This window comes from Podarcis raffonei, chromosome 3 (assembly GCF_027172205.1).
Source record: "Podarcis raffonei isolate rPodRaf1 chromosome 3, rPodRaf1.pri, whole genome shotgun sequence".
NCBI classification, from domain to species: Eukaryota; Metazoa; Chordata; class Lepidosauria; order Squamata; family Lacertidae; genus Podarcis; species Podarcis raffonei.
The window spans coordinates 100,431,950-100,457,400 of NC_070604.1; the positions used below are offsets into that span (position 1 = coordinate 100,431,950).

The 25,451-nt window shown below is 38.7% G+C and overlaps 1 protein-coding gene across 2 annotated transcripts in view; it reads left to right on the plus strand.

Moving 5' to 3' along the window:
- Positions 1 to 25,451, plus strand: part of UBR2 (ubiquitin protein ligase E3 component n-recognin 2) — a 56,022-nt gene that overhangs the window by 1,679 nt on the left and 28,892 nt on the right. Inside the window, exons 2-19 of one of the 2 annotated variants that reach the window (XM_053383293.1) lie at positions 3,681 to 3,940; positions 5,316 to 5,394; positions 7,908 to 8,021; positions 8,582 to 8,712; positions 9,610 to 9,748; positions 11,791 to 11,853; positions 13,045 to 13,165; positions 13,766 to 13,873; positions 15,049 to 15,137; positions 16,545 to 16,643; positions 18,181 to 18,344; positions 18,432 to 18,531; positions 18,801 to 18,929; positions 20,455 to 20,638; positions 21,952 to 22,013; positions 23,108 to 23,218; positions 24,126 to 24,191; positions 24,962 to 25,084. In XM_053383293.1, coding sequence (XP_053239268.1) covers positions 3,681 to 3,940; positions 5,316 to 5,394; positions 7,908 to 8,021; positions 8,582 to 8,712; positions 9,610 to 9,748; positions 11,791 to 11,853; positions 13,045 to 13,165; positions 13,766 to 13,873; positions 15,049 to 15,137; positions 16,545 to 16,643; positions 18,181 to 18,344; positions 18,432 to 18,531; positions 18,801 to 18,929; positions 20,455 to 20,638; positions 21,952 to 22,013; positions 23,108 to 23,218; positions 24,126 to 24,191; positions 24,962 to 25,084 — 2,142 coding nt within the window. Of the gene's footprint in view, positions 1 to 3,680; positions 3,941 to 5,315; positions 5,395 to 7,907; positions 8,022 to 8,581; positions 8,713 to 9,609; positions 9,749 to 11,790; positions 11,854 to 13,044; positions 13,166 to 13,765; positions 13,874 to 15,048; positions 15,138 to 16,544; positions 16,644 to 16,712; positions 16,812 to 18,180; positions 18,345 to 18,431; positions 18,532 to 18,800; positions 18,930 to 20,454; positions 20,639 to 21,951; positions 22,014 to 23,107; positions 23,219 to 24,125; positions 24,192 to 24,961; positions 25,085 to 25,451 lie in introns of both variants that reach the window. The other variant, XM_053383292.1, reaches the window with a different exon arrangement.

The following is a 25,451-nucleotide window of genomic DNA, read 5'->3' on the forward strand; positions in this document are numbered from 1 at the left end:
AATGTATAGTTTGATGGAGTGTCATGGTGTAACTTTCTATAGATGGATATGGAGTTATGTTTTGACATCATTCTGTTCCTTTTGTGTGTTTTATAAAATATAAGATGAATTAGATGTCTAACAGCCTGTTCATTTTAGCACCTCATATGACCAGAATTCTCTTATAACATGATAATATTTATTAATTTTATAACTGAGCTGCTGACTTCTTTTACCAAGTAAAAAACTTTCCCCCCGGGACTGAATTTTAGCTTTTTTTGTTGAAGCCTTGCTACCTTTTCATAGTACCCTCTTGACTCCCAGAAATGTATTATCATAATTGTTGTTACTTTATGTTTATATGTTAAGCTCAATAAATTCACAATTGAGCTCAGTAGCATCCTGTGTAATTGATAATCTTTATATTTAGACATCTTGAATCTAGTGCTTGCAGATTTGGTTCTTCCCATACCCACAACCGTTTGCAGGATTGGCACATAGAATTGTGGAATTGGAATCTGTTGCCCATTGTGGGGCTTTTAGCAATATGGAGTGTTTTATAGTCCTCATAGTAGCTATCAGTAACATGTTAAATAAAAGTTTTTAATTATTTAATAGATTGGTATAGAAAATTGAATCTTGTTTGTATGTGAAGCTCTCTTTTTCTTCTGTGGAGATTTGAAATTTTGTAGGGAACTTGTGGTAACATACAGTTGCCTTTTCTTTTTCTGTGAAAAAACAGTACTGTATGTTCTTATCTTTTGTATCTTGCACCCTTTTGTCAAACAAAGGAAAGTATATCTTGTACAGTAGAAGGCAAACTTGTAGCCGAGACACTCCTGTGTAGTCACCAAAGGCGTCTAATATTAAGTTGTGTTTAACTTTTCTAATGTTATCACAAACTATGCTTATGGAATTGTTAAAATTAAATGTTTTATATCTTTTAAAAATATATATTTTATGTGACTAGTTTATTATGATTAAATGTTCTCTGAGCATACTGTACATAGAGTTAAAACCTAGAAAGAATATAATTACAAGGTGGCTTCAATTTTTATTTGAAATTATAAATTATTTGCGTTTGAAAAATACAAGTGTTTTATCTTATAGGATTTTTGCAGATACAATATGTTTAAATATCATCAATAAACATTATTATGGCAGTAATCCTTTTGAAATAAATAGTAAGAACTAATAGATACATTTTATAATAGATAATTTTCTGGTGTTGTAAAAGCAGTAGGTGGTTCACTTGTTTTCAGCCCACTGATTAGTGATGACAAAAATAGCATTTTTAACCATTAATGGCATTGACAACCTTATTTACATATTCTGTGTATTTACTGTAAATGATACTTTAAATCTGTTTCATTTAAGGTTGTTTCTTAATCAAAGTGATTGTTTTTAAAAAATCTAAAATCAATGGAAGATCAAGTTGTTGAAAGTGAATAACACTGTTGGGTGTTGAGGTTAACAATAATTGCACTGCTGCATTTTTAGTTGTGCTCTTATGTTAGTTTTTCCGCTAAGAGGAATTAGAAAGTGGACAAGGTTCTACCAAGAAGACATTGGCTTGGATTCAGTTTAGCACTAAGTAGCAAATATTAACAATTGCGCTGTTACTTGGCACTATATTAGATGAAAGCCATGATTCAGATTGTCTAATTCAGACTCTTTAATTCAGATTCTTTAATTCTGGCTAAAATAATTTACATGCAAAAGTTGATAATTTTGTATCATTCCAGCCTGACCTATCCACAAGCACATATATACAAATTATATGGCAACTCCTTGGCTTCTGCTTTGAGTTCACTTAAAAGTGCTATACAACTTCATCAGTAAATAAATAAATCAGATGATCTCATTGACGTATCAAGCTTTTCAAGCTAGGGTTTTCCCCCTTATAATTAATTTGTGTACTTTATGAATAATAATAATAATAATAATAATAATAATAATACATTTTAATTTATACCTCACCCTCCCCGGCCAGAACCGGGTTCTGCATTCTGAATAGGTTATCAAGTCGAAATATTTCCAGAAAATAACTGAAGTATTGGATGGAGCTGTGAAAACTCATGTTCTTTATTATTAATTATATTTGTTAGTTTCTTTATGCAAAGAAAGTCCCACAGCTAGATAAAATACAAACAGATAAAATCAAATAGAAACCAGAATGTTTAAAATGACATACAGTATAAAATTCCTAAAATGCTCATCCAGCATTACAATAAAAAGGACGAGTCCTGCCCCCTTCCATTGCCAAAAATGAGCCCCAAAGAAGAAGCTAGTTTTGCTACCAGCATGTCTAAATATTAGGTTAAAGTTTGGAAATGGCAAGTTTCACTCTGTATAATGTTTGGTAATTCCAGGATGAAAGTAATAGGAATTGCCCATCACCTTTCTGCCCTGGGCTTGTGAAGTTTGAGCAGAATTTGGATGGCTTCTGCTAAGAAAGAGATGCAAGACTAGCTGGATCTTGTCTTGATCCAGCAAAACAATTCTTACGCTCTCTTTGTTAAGGCTCAATGGTGGGTGTACCAAATTATTTCATTCGTTTACCGCTGAAAAATACCAGAGCTAATCAGGAAGAGCTTTAAGGATAACTTTTATGCATTTCTGTCAGAAGACAGTTGGATCCTTCCTGCATTGGTATGGTTGCTTGTTGGGGAATACTCCCTTGAACCTCCTCCCCTATTTCAGGTTGAGCACAGTTGTGCGGTGCCACTTAACATTTTTTTCCCTCATGCAGGCACAGCATAAATGTCAAGCGTGGCAAGTGAGGTTACTTCAGGCCAGGCATACTGAAGTTGAATCACTTTGTGTTCCTGGCATGCCTTGAAAACCCACTTGCTTATTCTTTGTTTTTTAATGACTGTAGTTTTAAATAAAAGCAGTGATATAATGGGCTTTGAAGCCATGTCTTCTGATTAACACTTTAAAAAAAAAATCTTTCAAAGGCTTCCATTCCTTCACCTTGGCTCTCTTCCACTCCACCCCATACTAAATGTAACACCGTCAGCAGAATTCCATTGAAGAAAACTTTAAAAGCAGTAAAACTTTTAGAATAAACAGGATTAATACTACAGATTATGAAACTGTGCGACAAAAAGAACTTCATTGACTTCTTGTGGCTGTTGCCAAATGCAGGTTTTTTCCTGGGCAGCGCTCTTATCCAAAATGAGGTTGTTTACAAAGGTTTATGGGTTTATTTGTATGTAGTCGCACCTTACTTTGAAAGGTTTTTGAAACTACCAGTTTTGAGGCAACAGCCACTTTTCAAAGGGTCCTCCAGCTAGTTGTGCAGTATGACTTTAGACTTGTATTTATTGTACATCTCTGTGTACGTATTGCCGCATGGTTGAAACTTGCAGCTTTTAAAAGGAAAAAAGTTGACAACTGATTGGTCATGGATGTGCTCTTGGATATGCTCAAAGTATCTCTCTGGACTGTAGACATTAAAATTGACTGAATTTTATACTGATAGTTGTAGAGATGTTATACTGCATAGGAAAGTTCTACCACCACTGTAGTATTTTCTTAAAGAAATATGCTGGAAAGCTATGGAATATTTTTTAATTTGAGATGTTTGCTGATGGCCTGAATGGGTTGGGTATTGTCTCTCATCGTGTGACAGAGGCAGGAGAGCAAAGAACTCTGGGAGGCGGTGCTAATGTGTATTAACTTTTCCCCCCTTATAGAAATGGCTGCAAACACCTGATCTTCCGAAAGAAATATACAAGCACCTTGCCTACTATGTACCCAAAATTTACTGTAGGGGTCCTAATCCAGCCCCACAAAGCGAAGATTTGCTTGCGCAACAGGTTTTGCTGGGACCAATGGAATGGTACCTATGCGGTGAAGACCCTGCATTTGGCTTTCAGAAACTTGAGCAATCCAACAAACCTTCACATCTTTGTGGTCGGGTATTTAAAGTTGGCGAGCCTACATACTCTTGCAGGTAACTAGTCACTTCTTTTAAACTGTCAAGCCCCTTAACAGTTGAATGATTTGAGCTCTATTTATTTATTTATTTATTTAAAACATTTTTAATACCACCACTCATTAAAAAATTGAGGGCAGTTTACAATAAAAGCAATCCAGTAAATCCAGTGAAAGCAGGTTCCCTGCCCAGGAACTGTCGTAGATGGCATACCAGTTGAAGTTGAAGAAAGGCAGCTACATGCTGCAGATGGTTGGGGCTGCGTGGGAGGTGGTGTAGGAGGTTGTAACTAGATGCAGGATTTTGGCAAAAAAACGCCTCCTCCCCTTTTTCCGTTAGGTCCCAACTAGATCAGGCTACATACTCACGAGGGCACAATTTGATACCCTTCTTATATCTGATCTCTGGTTCCAAAGAACAGCAAAAACCCAACCTGTTTGGGTTATTTGTGGCTGCCATTTAGTACTTTTTAATTCTTTGGTTTCTGGGCAGGTAGTGGTTTTGAACTGCAGTTTTTGTTCCTCCGTAGTTTTAGTCCTCATAGTTTCAAGTGTCATGAATCTTTGGAATTTCAGCAGCTCTTTCTCAAAATTGGGTGTCAGGATTGCAGAAGTTGTGGTGGGTTGTCCATACTTAAACACTATTTCCCCTCTCTCCCTCTCACATAAATGAGTAGGCTTGGGTCCCAACATACATACAGAACTTCCAGATTTAGCAACTTGTCAGCCTCCCCAGAGAAATATAGGGTTGTGTTCAACTAAATTTTACTGAAGAGTAGGTTCATATAAATTAATGAACACAACTAAGTTGGGGCCATTAATTTGAATGGGTCTACTGTGGGGGGACTTCAACATAGCACTATGGGAGTTGTTCCATCAGTGCAAACATTTCAGTTTGTCAGAAGGAACAATCTCCCCTCTCCTCCCAATCACACACTGTTATAGCAGTTCTCCTCTAAGCCACCCATAATGAGCACCATTATAAATTTTACCGTAATCCTTATATCTGTAGTTTTAAAAAAGCAATTGGAAAGACACATGCACATGCAGAAACATGACTTTTCACCACGGGTATAGGGCTGTATATGAATTCAATAAATAATGATAACAACAACAACATCATAATATAATATAATATAATATAATATAATATAATATAATATAATATAATATAATTAATTTCCATCTGCATAGAAGGTCCTAGGTTGTGTCCAATATACATTACAGTCTTTTTCTCAAGCAGTTGACAGTGCAATCCTATACAGATCTTCTCAGAAGTGTCCTATTGAATTCAGTGGAGCTTGTTTTTAGTTAAATATGTATAGAAATTCATCCTAAACATTGTGTAGTTGGCCCTTTTATTAACATGTTTTTCTACTCTCTTTTTTTGTCAGAGATTGTGCTGTTGATCCAACTTGCGTGCTTTGCATGGAATGTTTCCTGGGAAGTGTTCACAGAGAGCATCGATACAGGGTTAGTAAGCCTATGTGTGATTTTAGTGATGTTTCATTCAGTATCAAATTTGTGACTTGGTCAAATCAAATGAGTGTATATTTTATCACACTCCCCCCCCCTTTACCTTTACCTTTTCCTCTCCTCCCTCTCTCTTCCTCTGCTCCCCAATGCAAATGTAGCATTACAAAAGCTATGAAATTCAGTATGTAGGCAGTACTCCCACTTGCCTAGGCAGCCCTGATGTTTTCACACAGATCAGTACTTTGAGTAACATTAAATGTTGCGGCTTTCAGAAACTAAAAGTTTGACTTTGAAGTTCATTTCCTTAGATTATAGGTGTAGGTGTAGGTAGAGGGGCTTAATGAGAGTAATCACAGACAATAAATGAATGCGTCAACCAGTTATGACACAGCAGCTGCCTTATGCTCACAAATAACTCAGCACTGTTATTTAAAAGAAGAAAACAGCATCTCCAGTATATCCATTTATCACTGAACATATGACGCACTAAAGGCTGAAATTAACAAATAAATAGGTATTTTGGCTGCAATCCTATGGTCCCAGACAGGGCATCCTAGGAACCATAGGAAGTTTCAGTTCCCCCTGTGAGGGTGGAGGCAGTGATCCAAACTCATGGGAGATCTGACCTAGTTTGCCCCCCTCCAAGCTGTCACAGGAACCTCTACAGCCCTATCTTACCAACTTTGAGCTCTGAAACCAGTAGATGCTACAGAGATGGGTCAGTGTTCGCACTTCCTTGATACCCCTTCTTCCTTGATACACACACCCCAAAAGCAGAGGGAATTAATATGACAGCCCTGGAGCCGGCTCATGTTCCTTCCTACTGGAAACAATAGGAGATAAATCATTCTTGAAAAAACAGAAAGGGGACAGGTGAAATGGTTCTTCTCCCTCTTAGCCTGAGGCCATGTGCCCAGTAGGGCTCTGGATTTGGTGGTTTGTTGATCTTCAGTCCCCGTCCCCCCCCCCCGGCCCAACTTTTGGATTTCCTTCCCCTTTACAGAAATTATCAGGGGTCTGCAAATGTTAATTCCTACTAATCAGCTGTGATCAGTTTTGATGGCACAACAATACAGATACGTTGTGTATGTTATCATGTTTGTTTTTCTAAGAATGGTTTATGCCCTTTCCCATGCCCCAGGGCAGCTTACAACAAAGTCAAATGAGGTTAAAAAACACACACTATGAAACAACACAAGTCCTTAAAACACCACACCACTGATAGTCTGAAGTTATGTAGTTCAGTCTTTGTATACTGTAGGTTGCATTATTATTATTTACTTTGAACCTGAAATTAATCCCATAGCTTTCGTCAGGCATTTTACCCCTTTCAGATTTTGCTTCTCTACACTGCCATCCCATAATATGCTTCATACAAGTTCACATATTAAACATAATAAATTGCAGACTTAAAGTAAGGGAAAGGCTTCACTCTCCATTCCCCTGGCCTTATCTTTAAGATGGATCTGTTCTTGCTCTGATTGCTTAACATAGATTATAGACTCATAGAATCAGCATTGGAAGGGATCCCAAGGATCATCTAGTCCAACCTGCTGCAATGCAGGAATCCTGCCCACAGCCGACCCGAGGTTGACTTGAACTACCAACCTACTGGTTAACAGCCAGATGCACTGTCTCATTAGAACAACTGCTAACTGAAGAAGAATGAGATAGTCCTTATCTTGTTATCGCCTAATTCACTTGCTGGAGCAGGGAGAAACTTCCTGTAATTTCTTTGGGAAGTGCATTTCTTGAAGTATGTAAGTTAGCAGAACTAATAATCATAAGGCCAACCAGTCAGTATTTTCCATAATCTAAACTAAAATTGGAACTGGAATAAGTGAGTCATGCAGTAAACTCAAGTGATTCTTGTTCTTTTATTCTATACAATAATTCCTATAATGTACGATTCCAAGATCATGTCTGCTGATTTGTCTGTATGACCTCATATTTTAGTACAATAGTAGGATCTTCTCCTGTAGGCATTTTATCACGAGTAGAGGCTTGAGCTGGAACAGAATCTATTGAATCCTTGTTCATAAAAAAGCAGGCAGGACAGACCTGGAGAATACGCCCTGCTTAGCTCTAAAAGCAAGGAGAATTCTGCTTGCTATAGCTCATATCATTGATTTACCCTTAGTTTGAAAGGTAATAATGACTTTCCTTCCCCTCTGCCCTTTCATAAGACTTGCTGATCCTTTGGCACTGGGAGCAGCCAGCTGTCAGGGCTATTACTGGAAGATGGAGCCTTATTCTGGTGGTGAGCCCAAAGGACATTCCTGTAGTCTCTGCTCCATTGAGTATAGGATTTGTTATACAAAACTTTAAAGCAGCCATTTAACTTAACATCACAAGGATTGGAAAACCACCATGAATCTCTAAATTGTCTCTCAGGTCTTCTTCACTGTGTCCCAGATTGCCAATCCGTTCTGGATAGAGAGTTTACCAGCCTGGTTTTCATTTATGAAGCATACTTTCTTCTTCATATTTATTTTAAAATAATGCTGTAGATGACAACATCTGGTGGAGGAGGTTTCTGTGACTGTGGCGATACTGAAGCTTGGAAAGAAGGTCCATACTGCCAGAAGCATGAACATAACACTTCAGAAACAGAAGAAGAGGAGGTAAGGATACACAGGTTTTGGAAATTAATTTGTGCTGTTGCTCAGGTAACTCCGATTTGGACAGAGAACAAAATTTGAGAGCTCACTCTCTGGCCTAACTCTAGGCCCAGCCACGCCACCCAAATGACATCTTTGCTTCCTCCTGTACAAAGCAGGAGAGAATACATCAAGATTGTTATTTCAGTCAGGTGTGCTTTCTTATGTTTTCTGTATTTAAGTATCTTGTTCTTCACTTCAGGAGCTTTTAACACTAAAATGATTTTTCTAGTCTTTCTAGCAGCCAGATCTCATAGACTAGGGCAAGCGTAGGCAAACTCGGCCCTCCAGATGTTTTGAAACTACAATTCCCATCATCCCTGACCACTGGTCCTGTTAGCTAGAGATGATGGGAGTTGTAGTCCCAAAACATCTGGCGGGCCAAGTTTGCCTATGCCTATGCCTGGACTAGGGTATAAGAATTTTCAAATAATTAACTTCTGTGTTAAGCTTCTTTTAGCTGTAGGGGAAACGTTAGAAATTATTACCTTGATGTTAACACTTTCCTCCTTTTTTCATTTTAGGATCCTCTTGTGCATTTGACAGAAGATATGATAGCAAAAGTTTACAATATTTTTGCTATCATGTTTCAGTATGCTGTAGATATTTTAACATGGGAAAAAGAAAACGATTTACCACCTGGTTTAGAGACAGTGTAAGTAAAATTGCTGTTTGAACTTCCAAGACTGGCACAGTTTTTAATGGAAAAATGTTAGCTGCATCTTAATTCATAAATGAGATTGTGTGCCGCCTAAAAAGAGTTGCCAATGGTTTAGTCCCGTTGAAATAAGTGTGAAACACATTTACATCACATCAGTTTCAGCGGGTCTTCAATGTGATCAGTTTTCTATGGATCGCACTCAGTGGATATATCTTATTTGAGAGTAAATGCTATTGTGCTCAGTGGGATATAGCTTTAACTAAACATGCTTAAAATAGCTGTTCCTTGAGGCTAAAAGGGAAATGTTTTTAATACACTTCTCTAAAGAATTATATTGATTTTTTCTTATTGAAAAGTCTGTTCTCTCTCCCTCTCCTCCTTTATTTACCAAAGAAATTAGTGGTTGGGGTTTTTTTGTAGAATAATGCTTCTTGCCAATAGTATCTAATGCAATTTGGCACCACTATAGTAAGCTAATGTCATTGAAAATAGGATCCAGCATATCCCGTAGGATAATATAATAACTTGGATCCAGAGAACATAAAACAAAACTCCACCTGTGCAGTAGGATGTTCCTCACTATAACTCCCTCTGCCCCTCCCCAAGTTGCTCCTGAAGCTTGGTAGTCCCTGCGGGATGGTCCACAGAGGGTCAGTTGGATTGGGAAATTAGAAGAATTTGGCAAGGCTGTCATGTACAAGCAGAAGTAGTTTTCCACTCACGCAAGGCACGGTAGTAAAATTAATCACAAGAGCCCTCTGTCTTCCTATTGCTGATTCAGTATGTTTCCTTAATAGAGATTCCAGTAAATAGAAGTATTGAAATGCTAGAGAAAATACCTTGATTGATTTAAATTAATTATATTCCTTATTTGTAATACTGTCTTTACAGTGAGAAGACGGATACTTACTTCTGCATGCTTTTTAATGATGAAGTTCACACATACGAACAGGTTATTTACACTCTTCAAAAAGCTGTCAATTGCACACAAAAGGAAGCCATTGGTTTCGCAACAACTGTAGACAGAGATGTAAGTAAGCTCTTTAGACTTCCATTGAAACATTGGGTAAAAATGATTAAGCTTGGTCAGTTTAAGAGGATTTAGGCCTGTAGTTCCTTCCATATTTCCTTCCTGCTAGCTGATCAACCATTTACCTTATTTGGAGGAATAGAAGGAGCTAGGCCATTTCCAAAGCAACACTGGAGCATAGTTCATTAGTTCATTCCTTGATTATACTTGCTGCAATTGGCCCTCTTGGCAGGAGCATACTTGATAACAGACAGTTTTGCTCCCCCACCTCCACTTTGCAAATCATGCTGTGAGAGTTGGGACACTTCCTTCCTGGATGCCTTCCCAGCCTGAGATTCTTTGGCAATGCTTTAGCAAGTTAACTTCACAGTGAGTCTCTGGGAAAGCACTTTTTAAAATCTGAGAAAACCTCCTCTCTTCTTACGCCATCCACCAAGAAAACATATTTTAGCCAGTCTTTTCTAATGTAACTTAGAGGCAAAACTTGTAAAAAACGAAGTGAGGCTCTCCAATCTTTGTAGTATTGAATATTTTACAAGCAACATGCGCACTCTGAGGCTGAAAGTTCGTTATGGTGGGTGTGTGGCTGCTGCTGAAATCTGAAAATAATAATAATAATAAAAGACCAGCCAGAGGGAAAGCACTAGCACAGGACACAAAAAAGGGCAAATCTCAAAATTATGCACAAGAATCAGTGAGTTTATTGCTCACCAATGTGCTTTGGATCAATAAACTCTTTCTTAAGGGTTATTCAACCATTTCCCTCTCATGCAATAATCAGTGCATGTAAGATGGCTTAATCAGGTTTTGGTTTTTTTTGAAGGGTGGGAGAAAACACACCCTATGGCTGTATCTTAATTATGTCCCTGCATTCACAGAGGCTCTTGGCTCCAATGAAAACCTCCTCTCTCTCCCTTCCAGTTATGGAAGCCTCTGCTAGAGTGTAATTTAGGATAAGTATTTAACACATGAAACTCAACTAAAACCAAAATGGGCCTCAGTCTAATTCAGGGGCAGGAAACTGGATTTGCCTATCTATAGCCCTGGTTAGCCTTAACCACCCAGAGTGATGTGATATCATAACGCGTATGCTTCTCTTTCTCTCTCTTAAAAAAACCCCTTTTATTTATTTGTTTCTTTAAATAAATCCCAGCTCAAAACATAATTTAAGGTACCGTATTTTTCGCTCTATAAGACACACCTAGTTTTAGAGGGGGAGAACAAGAAAAAAAAATTCTCCTCTCTGCACAGTGCCCCTTCCGTTTCTCCTCCCGCTTCGCTGAAGGGGCGCTGCGCAGCTCTCCCTCTCTGCACAGCGCCCCTTCAACAAAGCAGCAGGAGAAGCGGAGCCCCTTCCATTTCTCCTCCCGCTTCACTGAAGGGGCGCTGCGCAGAGAGTGAAAGCTGCGCAGCGCCTCTCCAGCAAAGCGAAGCCAGGAGAGCAAGAGGGATCGGTGCACACTGATCCCTCTTGCTCTCCTGGCTTCAGGGATAGCCGCCCGAAGCCTCTGGAGCACAGCGAGAACTCCCGCTGCGCTCCGGAGGCTTTGCCTTGCTTTCGCTGAAGCCATGGAGCCTGCATGCACTCCATCAGGCGCACACACATTTCCCCTTACTTTTTAGGAGGGGAAAAGTGTGTCTTATAGAGCAAAAAATATGGTATATAGTTATCATAAGATTGTGAATCTTTCAGAATTGCTGAGGAATTTAATAGTTTTGTTTGCTTTTTCATAGGTGATATTTGCTATATCAGCAATAAATGCAATTTACATGATAAACATATGTGAAGCATATATACATACTGCTTACTTAAACTGAACATATGACATTTTAATTTATGTTAAATATATTTAACACAAGCTTAATTGTGTTAATATGTGCTATTTAGCAGAAGTCATTGTTGGTATAGGGTTGATTTAATTCAAGCAGTCTTATTCAAGGGTTAGAAATGTAGGTGACTTCAACGTGCAATCAAAACATATTATTTAAAGTTTTAGTTATATCTTTAATTAGCTGTTAATAGCCATGTAACTGTTTAACAGGGACGCAGGTCAGTTCGCTATGGAGACTTTCAGTACTGTGACCAAGCCAAATCAGTGATAGTGGTAAGTGACATTGCTTCATTTCCCTTAACTGAATGGTATCTATCCTTACTTCATTATAATCAATTCACTGTTATAGCATATCTGCCCATTAACATTTTAAAACTGTATGTGACATTTTAAGAATGTTAAGGAAATGTTAAATGTCTCTGATGGAAGTGGCAGCATGCCTTGTAAGTCACTTGCTTGATGGTTCTATCATTCTTCAAAAACTGAAAAATGGCACATTCTACTTTAAAATTGTGGTAACCTCCAGATTAGATTACTGCAATGTATTGTACATGGAGTTGCCTTTGAAGACTGGAAACTAAATATAATTCAGATTATAATTGCTGGACTGTTAAGTGGGTATTGGATATTGGGATGACCGCTCACAAGTGCTTAAAGTGTTGAATTGGCTCCCAGTCTTATTTCCAGGCAAAATTCAAAGTGCTGATGTTTTCCTTCAAATTGCTATACTGTTTGTGAGTAAAGATGCATAGGATTGAAAGGGAAAATGTATATTTTCAGCTCAAGTCTTCCCTATGATTCTGGGGGTCTAATGAAGAAATCCAGTCCAACATGTATGACTCATGCTAAGAAGCAAAGTTCAGCAGATACATCTACTGGATCAAAAAATGTGTATTCAAAAGAGCGTAGCCATAATGTTTCTCTGCAGTCATCACTGAATTACATGCACAATGTCCAAACTAGACTGGGACCGGCATTGTGGTGAATAGATACTTGGCACTTTTGGCCTTGACTATGTCATTTAATTGCATAATGGGATTGAAGACTGAAATCTGTTGTTGGGAAAGAAGCCTTGAACTCATGGCCTCCCCATGCCTCTCAGAAAAATGATGTGCTCTCCATCTGCAGTTACAGATAGTTGGAAGCCCTTTGCTGTAGTCATATCTGTCAGAGCCAGAAAGGGTAAGGGAAGTTGAACCTACATGTGGTGATGGACTAATTTCAATTGTTCCTAAGGCTGTTTGCCTTCAGTATTAGAAACAGAATTCAAGTTTTACCATTCTTGCATTACAAAATGTAGCCATATGGTACGAGATATTGGGAAAGCTTGTAAAAACCATGAAAATCCAGTTGCCTGGGATTGTTCTATGTCTTAACTGTACGAACTTGAAAAGAAAAGTGCTGTGTTTGGAGCAAAACCTGTTAATGGCTTCTCTTTTCCCTGCCCTTTTTCCTTTCCTTAAGAGAAGTACCAGTCGCCAGACTAAGCCGCTGAAGGTTCAAGTTATGCATTCATCTATTGTTGCCCATCAGAGTTTTGGTTTGAAGCTTCTAACGTGGCTTGGCAATATTATTGGATATTCAGGTACTGAAATTTGACACACTTATGATATAGCTGAAAGAGAAAAGTCATGATTGAAAAGCAGAAAATTCCTCTTTCTAGGGACAGAATGATAGACTGACATGGTCTTGTGGACATGGTGCAAACATAACAAAAATATGTGTGTTCAGACTTATTGATCCAGTTTACTTAAAGCATGAGGGCGAAGCTACTTGTGATGCGGAAAGTCCCTGAAAGAATCTCCCAACATTCTTTTCCTTTCCACAAATCAGCCACAAGGGCACCCGAAGTAGGGAGAGTTTTATATTTCTCCCATGCCATTTCCTGACTGCAAGTCATCACTATCCCTGAGCAATTTCAGTTCCCACTTGTCTGCTTTCTAAATATGATTCTCCTCTAATGACCTTACATCACTTAATCTTTCTATGTTGGAGACAGCCTATTCTGCAAGAACATGCATATCTGTAGTACATACAAAATAAAGATGAATGCCTTCTATTTTAAGAATGTGCATGTTGGGGATTTAAATGTCTTACGTACAACTGAGTTTTATGCACAAAACGGATGATTAAAGGAAATCAGTTAATCCTTTTGGTTCTCGTATTACTGTTTCTCCTTAATTAGATGGCCTTCGAAGAATATTGTGTCAAGTTGGCTTACAGGAGGGACCAGAAGGAGAAAACTCTTCTCTTGTGGATAAACTGATGCTGTCCGATTCTAAACTCTGGAAAGGTGGGCTATTCCTTCTTGTTTTAAGAATCTACCTGCACCACAGTCCGGTTGCTGGGAACGCATCTTCTTTCACACAGCTAGAGCAGCCTAGATAAATCAGAGCAAAAAGTAGCTGTGATGAGAGGGATGGGCACAGACTTTAGGTACTCAGATACGAAATTCATATATCTTAGTTTACTCCTGGTTTACTGCAGTCTTGGTGGAAGGCACTGTCAAGAGGAAAGTGCTGCTCAGGATATCATAAGAAGCAAGGCTAGAAGTAGTGAGGCATTGATCTCTGCCAAGCTCAGATCTAAGCCAAACAAGCACCTACACCTCCAAATTTCTGGAGCAGCAGAGATGTAGACTGTGGGTGCTTCTTAATGCTATGCCACGTCTTGCTATGCTTCCTGTGCTGTGCTGTGCAAGGCTTCCCCCTTTTGGACACCTTCACACATGGCTGGTGTAAGATGCTGCTGCTGCATAACAACAAAAACAATACATTGTTTGATTGATTATTATTTATACCCCGCCCATCTGGCTGGGTTTCACCAACCACTCTGGGCGGCTCCCAACAGAATATTAAAAACAAGATAAATTGTTATCTTGATATCTGAAGAAGTGTACATGCACACGAAAGCTTATACCAAGAACAAACTTAGTTGGTCTCTAAGGTGCTACTGGACAATTTTTTATATATTTTTAAATATATTTCGACTGCGTCAGACCAACACGGCTACCTATCTGAATCTAAAAGCAAGATAAAACATCAATCCTTAAAAACAGGGCTGCCTTCAGATGTCTTCTAGAAGTCAGATAGTTGTTTATTTCCTTGACATCTGAAGGGAGGGCGTTCCGCAAGGCAGTTGCCACTACCGAGAAGGCCCTCTGCCTGGTTCCCTGTAACCTCACTTTTCGCAGTGAGGGAACCACCAGAAGGCCCTTGGAGCTGCTTTTTTTGGTAAAACAAGTCTTTTAAGGCTGCAGTCCTAAACACACTTAATAAGGAGTGAGCCCCACTCAAGTTGTTAGGACACCTTATCTTCATGACAACTTAACAAAATGATTTAACTATTTCAGTCTCTGCATCAGCACATTGTCAAAATTTGATGATTGCTCTAAAGTTATTTGGATGGTGCTATCATATAATAGTACTCCACATTGATATGTATCTTTCTTTTTTTAAACAACAACAGGAGCTAGAAGTGTGTACCATCAGTTATTCATGAGCAGCCTACTTATGGATTTGAAGTACAAGAAGCTCTTTGCTATCCGATTTGCAAGGGTGAGTAACTTTCTTAATGAAAATTACTTTAGAATGCAAAGTGTGACTTTTCAGGTATTATTATTATTATTATTATTATTATTATTATTATTATTATTTATTACTTACACCCTGCCCACCTGGCTGGGTTTCCCAACAGCTCCCAACAGAAAATTAAAAGCACAATAACACGTCAAACACTAAAAACTTCCCTAAACAGGACTGCCTTCAGATGTCTTCTAAAAGTCAGATAGTTGTTTATTTCTTGACATCTGATGGGAGGGTGTTTCACAGGGTGGGCGCCACTACCAAGAAGGCCTCCTGCCTGGTTCTCTGTAACCTCAATTCTCACAGGAAGGGAACCGCCAGAAGGCCCTCACTGCTGGACCTCAGTGTCTGGGCTGAACGATGGGGGTGGAGACGCTGCTTCAGGTATACTGGGATGAGGCTTTTAGGGTTTTAAAGGTCAGCACCACATAGTGGAACACATAGATTGCTACACTAAATCAGGCATGGCCAAACTTGGCCCTCCAGCTGTTTTGGGACTACAACTGCCATCATCCCTAGCTAACAGGACCAGTGGTCAGAGATGATGGGAACTGTAGTCCCAAAACAGCTGGAGGGCCAAGTTTTGCCATGCCTGCAATAAATAGTAACAACCTGGTGCCAAAGGCTCCTTATGCATTTTGGAGTTCTGGGTTGTACATGGTATTCCTACATGCAAAAGGACTGCCTGATAACTTGATGTTTGGGAAGATCTGCATGTACTGTTTAGATGCGTGCACAAAGCTGGCCTCAATATTAAAGTCAATGTGGAAGCTTTGGATCACAGCCTAAATGTGGAAATGTATACTCCTATGTGATTTGAATGGCACATGTTACCACTTTTGCTGGATGTGCCCAACAATCCAAATAAAAAAGCAGTTAACCAAGGTTAAACCAGGCGTAATGGTGAACTCTGGCTTAATACAAGCCGGAATCATTGTGCTGAAACTGGCAAATGGCTTGGGGAGGGAGGAGCTCTCATTCCTCGCTAACTGTGGTTTATGAATCCTGAAAGATCGTCTGAAGAGGGCTGTTGTGTTGTGGAATGAAGTCAGGCGTCATTTTCGAATAACTTGGAGTAGTCAACCATGTAATCTGAAAAATAAGAATTATTCTTAAATATGACCTCTAAATATTGGCTTAAACCCAATAGCATTTCCTTATGACGACTTCTAACTGACTTCCTTTTGCTTGACACAAGTAACTGTTGCTATAAATGTGCTTATTAATGGTCTGGTAAATTGTGATGATACTGCAAGTTTGTTTGCACTGCTTCTGCACAAATGCAGTTTTTACTACAAAATCTTCCCATCACCAGCTTTAAATTTAGTTAGAACATCTGGTCAGTGCAGATTAGAGGTGAATTTCCCCCTTGTTGTTTAGAATTATCGGCAGCTGCAGAGAGATTTTATGGAGGATGATCACGAGCGGCCAGTGTCGGTGACTGCTCTCTCTGTTCAGCTCTTCACTGTGCCTACTCTGGTGAGTAGTGGTTCCTTTTTTAAACTGATAGTTGGCACCCTTTGCCTTTTTTGCCTCCTTCTTTAATAGAATTATGAGCGATTGCAGAATGATTATGTGAAAGATGACCACGACAGAGAGTACTCAATTGCTGACCTTTCGGTACAGATATTCACAGTGCCTTCACTTGTAAGTACTTAAATGCTGACTGAAACTCTCTTTGCCCCAACTCCCACTCAGATCTAACATTAATAATTTGTTATTGTTTTATACACAGGTAATCAGTCTTGCATAGTTTCATGGATAAAATACAGATCTCTACCCACAAGGAGATTACAGTCCAAAATAGGAAATGGAGGAAAGAACAGAGGAGAGGGAAAAGATATTCCCTACTAGTACTTCTGTGATAGTATTAGATCACAAGACTCATTCATGTTAAATTAGTAACTAGAGTATAATAGTTTTATAGATGAATTCCTATCCCCAGAGGATCTGTGCTTTAAGGAATGGGCAAGACATTAGGTTGGTGCTTTAGTATACTTTTAATTCATACAAATTTTATTCGGTTGAGAACTTCAGTGACAGGTATGGCTGCAACAGTTTCTCCTTTTAGTAATGTACCGAGCAATCAGAAATATTGACATAATGAATGAATATACATGAAACATGCTTGTGTTGGAGGCATTTGGCAATAATAGGGAATATGATCTGACACGCTTTGAGACACATGTTAATGTCCTTTTTATATTTCAACTCTGTATCTCAGTCCAGTGAGGAGGTGGAATTGAATGAGGCAAAATTAGTTGTGCAAAGATCTCTGTATACCTGTAGGGCTCCAGTGCTATGCTTTTGAAATTGGATTAGGGTTACAGTGCCATAGAAATAGCATAATTATGGGTGTAGCTATTTAAGGTGACTGCTTGAAAATTTCCAGTGAAGATTATAAAGTGCTGAACATAGTATGAAGAAAATGTACTCCTTTTAATGAGAAAAGTACCAAATTATTGCTGTTAACTGATTCAGATGTGTTAGACTGAATAAATATGGGTAATGTTTTGATGTAAGGTTAAAGTCAACAGTTTATTTTGGCTCAGTTACCGAAACATTTTTTTTCTCGGAAAAGATCCTTCGTACATCTTGGCTGAGATGTAAATAGATTGTTATATTGCCCAAATTGGGTACTTTTTTACAGATCTGATTAAAACCAAGTGATGAAAAGCAGTTTATAGAGATTTAGAACAAAAAAATCATGCCAATTAGTACTTTTATGACTCATGAGCGATAGACAAAGCCTTGTCAGTCATTAAAAGTACAATTCCTAGGTATAGACATGGAGTTGTAACTCTTTATTTTATCTTTCAAGGATGAGAGGATTCTTAGGTGATCTCCCACCTAGTAACTGGCTTTCCTGCCCAGACTGCTTTTGCTACAGAAATAGGACTACCATATATACAAATAAAAACCATACACCTGAGCATTCTTCGGTTAGTTGAGTCTCTTATCTCTGTCATTAGCAGACACGATTGAAACAAACCTTTAAATATCTATTTTGACATAGGCTCGAATGTTAATAATAGAGGAAAACCTCATGACTACTATCATCTCAACATTTATGGACCACTTAAGACATCGAGATATACAGGGCAGATTTCAGTTTGAACGGTACACTGCGCTACAGGCTTTCAAATTCAGGCGAGTCCAAAGCCTGATTCTGGATTTAAAGTGAGTGCTTTATACCTAATCAGACAAAAATATTTTTACATAGATAGCCCAAAATCAGATTGAAAACTTATTTCTGCTGTACTTCAGGTACGTGTTGATAAGCAAACCAGTTGAGTGGTCTGATGATCTGAGGCAAAAATTTCTAGATGGTTTTGACGTCTTCTTGGAGTTGCTGAAGTGTATGCAGGTAGGTGATTTCTTCTTCTTAAGGTACTTATATTTATCTAGGAGTAACAAATGAGGTGGTATAGGTGACTCTTCATATTACTGTTAAAATATTGCTAAGCTTTGGAGATCTATTTTTTACAGTTGCCCCAATTTCAGTAGAGCTAAATATTTCTACAGTTCCCTCTGTAGGCAATCACTAGGCAAGATTTGCTGAGTCTCAGCACTGACCCTACCCTGTTGCTTTGATGCTTCTCTTCTAAATGATTTGGCTTTTTCCTATTTCTGAAGGGCATGGATCCAATAACCCGCCAAGTTGGGCAGCATATCGAAATGGAACCAGAGTGGGAAGCGGCATTCACGTTGCAGATGAAATTAACCCATGTCATCTCAATGATGCAGGACTGGTGTGCTTTAGATGTAAGTTGTATTTCCTTCAGATGTGTTCATATTAATCTGAATGAATAAAATAGCTACATTTTCTTAATGTTCTCATATATAAACAAACAACATGGTGTGCATCAGTGAAACCAAACTGCTTTAACCATTGGGATCTCCAACGTTGTGCACGTTTTTCAGGTAATCATTATTGGAATAAACTAGATTGTAGACTTCGTGTTGCAAAAGGAACTGAGGATTGGACTAGTACTTTATATCTTAAGGGGTAGAAGGAAGGGGGATATATATAAACATGAGAAGAATTATCTGTTGCCATCTTGGTTTGAACCATTTTTTCCCATGTCCTTAATCTAAAAAGGAGGACTGATCATAACATGCCCATAATTTTGCAGCTTCTCCTGTGAATAAGAAATGATAAAATACTTTGAATCTAGTTGCCTTTCTCTTTGGTCAGGACTTCCCACGCTCCACCTGACAAGATGAGGGCATAGGTGGCAAATACCCATATCTTGCAGATAATTCCCCTTTTTGGGCTCAGAGCCCAACACTTCAAGGATAACATCAAAGCAAGCCAATTAGCTTATATCAAAGCAAGTGAAAATAAACATATATGATCTCATTGCTGCAACCACTACCAATTAATTGTGGGGTTATCTTGACTACCAAGATGGCGTCTGCAGAGCTTCTGGAACAGTTCACCTTTGGTTCAACACAATTACTTTTTTTTAAAGTGCACTGAGTATTGGTGTAAAGATGCATGCTAATGAAAGCTTTAATTTTAAGATCTATTTAGGACCTTTCTTTTCTCACTCTTTAGACTGAAGATTCTCTGAGTGGCTAATAATAGTTTAAATACTGAATAACTGAACTGTAACAACAGAAATAAACAGAGCAGCTGAAGTATCTCAGAACCAAGCCATACAATTTTCAAAGCATAAAAATTGAAATGGCCTGGGGGAATAAAAAAGAGAGCATTCCAAAGTTAGGTTACCACAACAGAAAGGATTCTGTCTCGGGTTGCCACCTTCCTTAGCTCCTGTGGGTGGGGAACATGAAGAAGGGCTTCTGAGGAGGATCTTAATATAAATTGCCCTAGTCCAAAACCATTAAGGGTTTTAAATTGGTGGTATGGAAAGGAAAATTGATAAAATACAAGATTCCCTTCTGCAAGCAAAACGCCTCTTTCACATGTGGAAAGGCTTCTTTTAAACTTAGTGGAAGAGCATTTTATGCATGAAATGAACTGAAATACACAGATGATTTTCTGCTTGCACTGGTTTACACAATACCCCATGTTTGAAATGTAGTTCCATAATCCCTTTGCTTACTATTACACAGCTCCAGATACCTTTTCATGTAACGTCTTCACAGAATTATTCTGAGTAAACTCATTCCACACATCATACTTTTTTGTATTCAACCAAATAAACTGGGGCTAGGTTTTATCTTGGTACATCCTTAACGTGTATATTTTAATAATAAATAATGCTGTAACTTTATGTAGATGAGCCGTGCTTTCTTTGAATAGATTCAATCTTTTTTATAGGAGAAAGTGCTTATTGAAGCATATAAGAAAAGTTTGACCACATTGATGCAATGCCACAGCGGTTTTACTGATGGAGAGCAACCGATTGACCTCAACATGTGTGGACACTCAGTTGAGACTATCAGATACTGTGTTTCTCAGGAAAAAGTTAGCATTCATCTCCCTGTTTCTCGTTTACTTGCAGGTAAGGACTACATATTTGGTTGGTTTTGTGCTGGATTGTTTTTAAAGCAGTTTATACAAGCTCACTCAAAGATTAGATATTTTCCTAAACTTTTGTTTGTTTGCTGACTCCTGTCATCATGATTTCTCCATAGTCATATGAACTCTAGACCCCTGCTTTATTTATTTTTTTATGTGCACTACAAGATTATGATATAAACCTGCAATCTGCATGAAACAACTTCATATTTGTGGATATTGCCAAACTCAACTATCACTAATATCTGCACAAGGTTACTTTTCATTTGGTGCATATTATCTTTGGAAATGAACCAGATCATGACAAATAAGTTAACTTGTATTATACCATTGGATTTCTTTGTTTGTTTGTTTCATTAATTAACAGGACTTGTATACTGCTCAACCATCAAAGCCTCTAACCAGTTTATATAAAATATAGATTAAAGATACTGATAAAACCAGATGTTAGATATAAACTGACCTAAAAAATTCAATAATATAAATAAAGTATGACACACACATATACAGTTACATAGTAAAAGATGTCAAATTCTCAAATGTCAAAAGTTTTTAGCATAGGGTTGCCATTCATCCGGAATTTCCCAGACATAGCTGGAATACAGCAATTGGAAGCAGTGTCTGGGCGGAAATTGCTGGGAAATCCGGACATATGGCAACCCGTGTCGGAAGTCTAGATTTTGGCGAATTTTCTTAAAAATAGCTCAAAAACATCATTTTTGTCCAGATTTCCACTTTTTGAAATATGGCAACTCTATTTTAGCAGGCAGCAAAAACAGAACAGTGAAGTTGCCTGCCCTGTATCAATGGGCAGGGGGCTCCAGAATGTAGGTTCTGCCACACTGAGATTGATTTCTTTCATGTGTGGAATAAGCATTTTATGACACATGTAAGAGGCTGTTAAGTTTATGACCCAACAGGCTCCATTGGTCTCCAAAGGTGGGCAATCCAAATGGGCTCACTTACAATAGCCTGACAATGACAAGGGGTTATCCCTGCATTAAATATTATTATCTGAAGTATAGCACAAAGGCTTCCATTTGAGCAACAGTGCTTTCCCTCTCCCCCTTTTGGCTCTGTGGGGCTTGCAAGACCCTCCAGAACAACTTGTGGTAGGAAGAGGGTGGGGTGACCACTGCAGAGCGTGACTTTGAAGTCCTAGATATCAGAGTTAGAAACTGCATTTCCTAGTAAAGCTCTAGTTCTTTTCAGCTTTGCTTGACAACCTCAGTAGGTCCCAGAGTGGCAAAAATTGCAAAAAATATTCTTCCCTTTTTTTGTCTTTCGTCAATATAGGTTTGCATGTGCTTCTGAGCAAAAGTGAAGTGGCATACAAATTTCCAGAACAGCTTCCAATGGTGAGTGATATTTAGATAAATATCTGAGGTTCAGATTTTAAAAATAAATAAAATTGCTTTGAGTACAAAAAAGAAGTGTTGCTGGTAATGGTGAAGAAACGGAGCAGTGTTTGAGAAAAGTTGCTTTAGCTGTTGGTTAAATACTTACTTCCAGAACCACAACTGCCAGAATGCCTTTGGAGTAGCCTAGCATTCAGTGCACTGGTGGAGGGTTATATGGAGATCAGAATTGTTATTTGGGAGACTGGAGTGATCTACGGCAAACAGTAGGTAAGGCCTGGTGAAGCGAGATAGTGTTAAAGCATGTTTTGTTGCCTTAAGATCCCAAGGATACAGTGAATATATATATGAATAAACTGCGCCTCTGGAGCAGTTTATAGGGTGGTATCAGCGAGTGATACCCTCCAGAGAGCTGGAGGGGATGACTATGACTGTGTTTGCACATAACACAAAACCAGGGGTAGTCAACATGGTTCCTTCCTGGTGTTGCTGAACTCCTCTTCCTGTCAACTCTCATCCTTGACCCATATTAGCTGTTGTTGATGGACGTTGTAGTCCAACAGCATGTGGAGGTCCACAGGTTTAGTGCTATATGTCTGAGCTGGTATAAGCTCAAGCTAGGCCTGTACTCTCATACTCCCGCTTCCATTTGGATGACTGGGAGGATAAATTCTGCAGTGTTCAGTTTCTTCTAAGCTCTGTTTGTGATTGTGTGTGACCCAGAGATTGCAGTTCGTAATAAAATTTTGAATTTGGCTTGTTGGGAAAATAATTTGTCACAATCTCTGGTTCATTTGAAATGACAAGCCATCCCTGCATTGCGGGGGCGGGGGGGGGGGGGGAGGTTGCACCAGATGAGCCTTCGGGTCCAACTCTTCAATTCTATGATTCTAAGATTAGGGAGAAATGAAGCTAAATGGTGCAAATGGTGCCCTCCTGGCCACTTGTTTTGTACAAACTGGTTCAGAACACCTGCAGTTTTTTTCAAGAGGTAGAATGGGCTGTCTTTCTATTTATAAATATACTTCAGGGCCCTCACCAAACATGATGAATGTCTGAAGCTTTTTCTCTTGGGTTATGTTCACTTAATGCAGAGTGAACTCAGTCCACCTATGCTAATAGAACATCCCCTGCGATGTCTCGTTCTGTGTGCTCAAGTACATGCTGGGATGTGGAGGCGGAATGGGTTCTCACTTGTTAACCAAGTAAGTATCGAACATTTATTTGCCCCTCTTTCTGTATATCTCTGAGAGTCACGGGGCAATTTGAGATACTATTGCATAAGGAGTTAATTGTCCTAGATCAGTAGCTCACAGCATAGAGATAAAGACATGGGGGGGGGACTGTGTGCTTCCATTTTTTTCCTGGGTCTTCAAATATTTCTGTCCTTGTTTGGTTGCTAAACATGTTTACCAAGAAGCAAGTCAATCTGAACTCGTGATTTCTTGTTCCACCCTGTATGTACAGTGAACAAGAAAGTTAAAGTTCTATGTTCCTGTAAACTGTCATGCAAGATCTGTTTATGTATATAAACATTGCAAATAGATATAATCATTTTTCATCCTAAGGGTGTTTTTTTTTAAAGTAGTAAAATACTAAATAAGCTGCAGGCAACTTATGCTAGACCCACAAGTTCCTGATCAGCAAGTTGGGAATGCAGCAAACATTGGCATGCCCAGACGTGATTTCTGGTATCTGTGCGTGCGCAGATGCGATTTCCGGCGCCGCTCAGCGAGTTGCCGCACTGCACCGGTTTAGCGCAGCACGCGGGGGACTTGCCAAGTGGGCGGCTCGGTTCAGGGGTGGCTTTTGGGCTGGTAAAACGGTCTTTGTGGGCCGCATCCAGCCCATGGGCCACACGTTGCCGACCCCTGCTTTAAACCATGGCTTGTATCTACAGTAATTACAAGATGAGATTTACGAAAATTTGAAGTAAACCCAGCAGAAGTTCTCCTCCCAGCTGTGTGGCAGAAGGAGAGGGGAGGTTAGGGTGAGCAGGAAAGGCTTTATTCAGGTTCATTCTGGTTATGCAAATCTCTTTCTGATCTGTATCTTGTATTTCATATGAATTACCTATTCTGTTATGAAAAACTTATCTTTGCTCCTCCACAGATATACTACTATCATAATGTGAAATGCAGAAGAGAGATGTTTGACAAAGATATAGTAATGCTTCAGGTAACATTAATGTCATTTTGATGTATGTGTGCTCTTTCCTGTTGCCTGAATATAGTTGTTTAAAGGACCCTGAGACGTCACTACTCTGATTGCTTTCTTTAGAAAGGTGGTTTCTTAGGCTGCTTTCTCTTATTTTCATATTTGTTTTGAGATGTTTAAAAAATAATTTATTATTTAGGTTCTGTTTCGGTGGCTGCAGGATCCCCAGTATCGTAGTGTTTTATGCCTAGATGCATATTTTGTTTCTCTACTTGGTTTCAAACTCAGTGTGTCCTGAACCTGAGGCTTGATGCTTCAGTAAAAATCCTCACATACCTGTATGTAAGAGGTGTATGGTTTTCTGCGACTTCTCTTGCTTGCACCTACATCTAAAATCCATTTGCACACTTTGGAGAAGTCTCTCATTGTATTTTCAGCTAAGGGAGCTGCCATGTTTGGGTTATGAACGTATTGTATATGAAAAAATTATAAACAGAACCAGTAATAAGCGAAACTACAAAATTTTGAAAAGGCATCTGTCAATGTTGCTACTTATTCTTAAAATGGACAAAAATAAAAAGGGCTGTTTTGTTAAATCCTGTGTTGCTTCCTAGGCAAAGTCTAATGAAGATTTGCGTTCATAAATTAAGGAATATTTCCAGCATTGCATAGTTTGTCGCACTATAGTATCCATGTTTCCAAAACAAGCATGGAACGCTTATTTTTAAAAGGCAGAAACATTTCTTATTTTCACCTAGTCAGTGTAATAAATACATTTAAAATTTCATTAGACAGGTGCATCCATGATGGATCCAAATCACTTCCTGATGATTATGCTGAGTCGCTTTGAACTTTATCAGATATTTAGTACTCCGGATTATGGCAAAAGATTCAGTTCTGAAAACTCCAATAAGGTAAGCTATGAGCTGTTGAAAGTTATGCATCATTTAAAAAAAAATGCTGCAAATGGATTACTGTACATTAGACTTATTTTATAATAAGAAATCTATAGCATATTTGTAAAAGTTTTCCTCATACAATGACTGCATTCACCCGTAATGCTATACTGTGGTTTGTTAAACAAACTGCAAGTTCTGCTATAGACAAGCAAACCAGCTGTGACTGGTTTCTCCAAAGCTTGGTTTGTTTTCCATCTCTTCTTGCCTCGTGCTTCTATAGCTTGACACACGTCTGGAGTGGTATAACCAAGTGAAGTTTGGTTAAGCAAGACTGTTCCATTCAGACATAGAATCAAACCATGGTTCGTATGGTTTTGTGTCA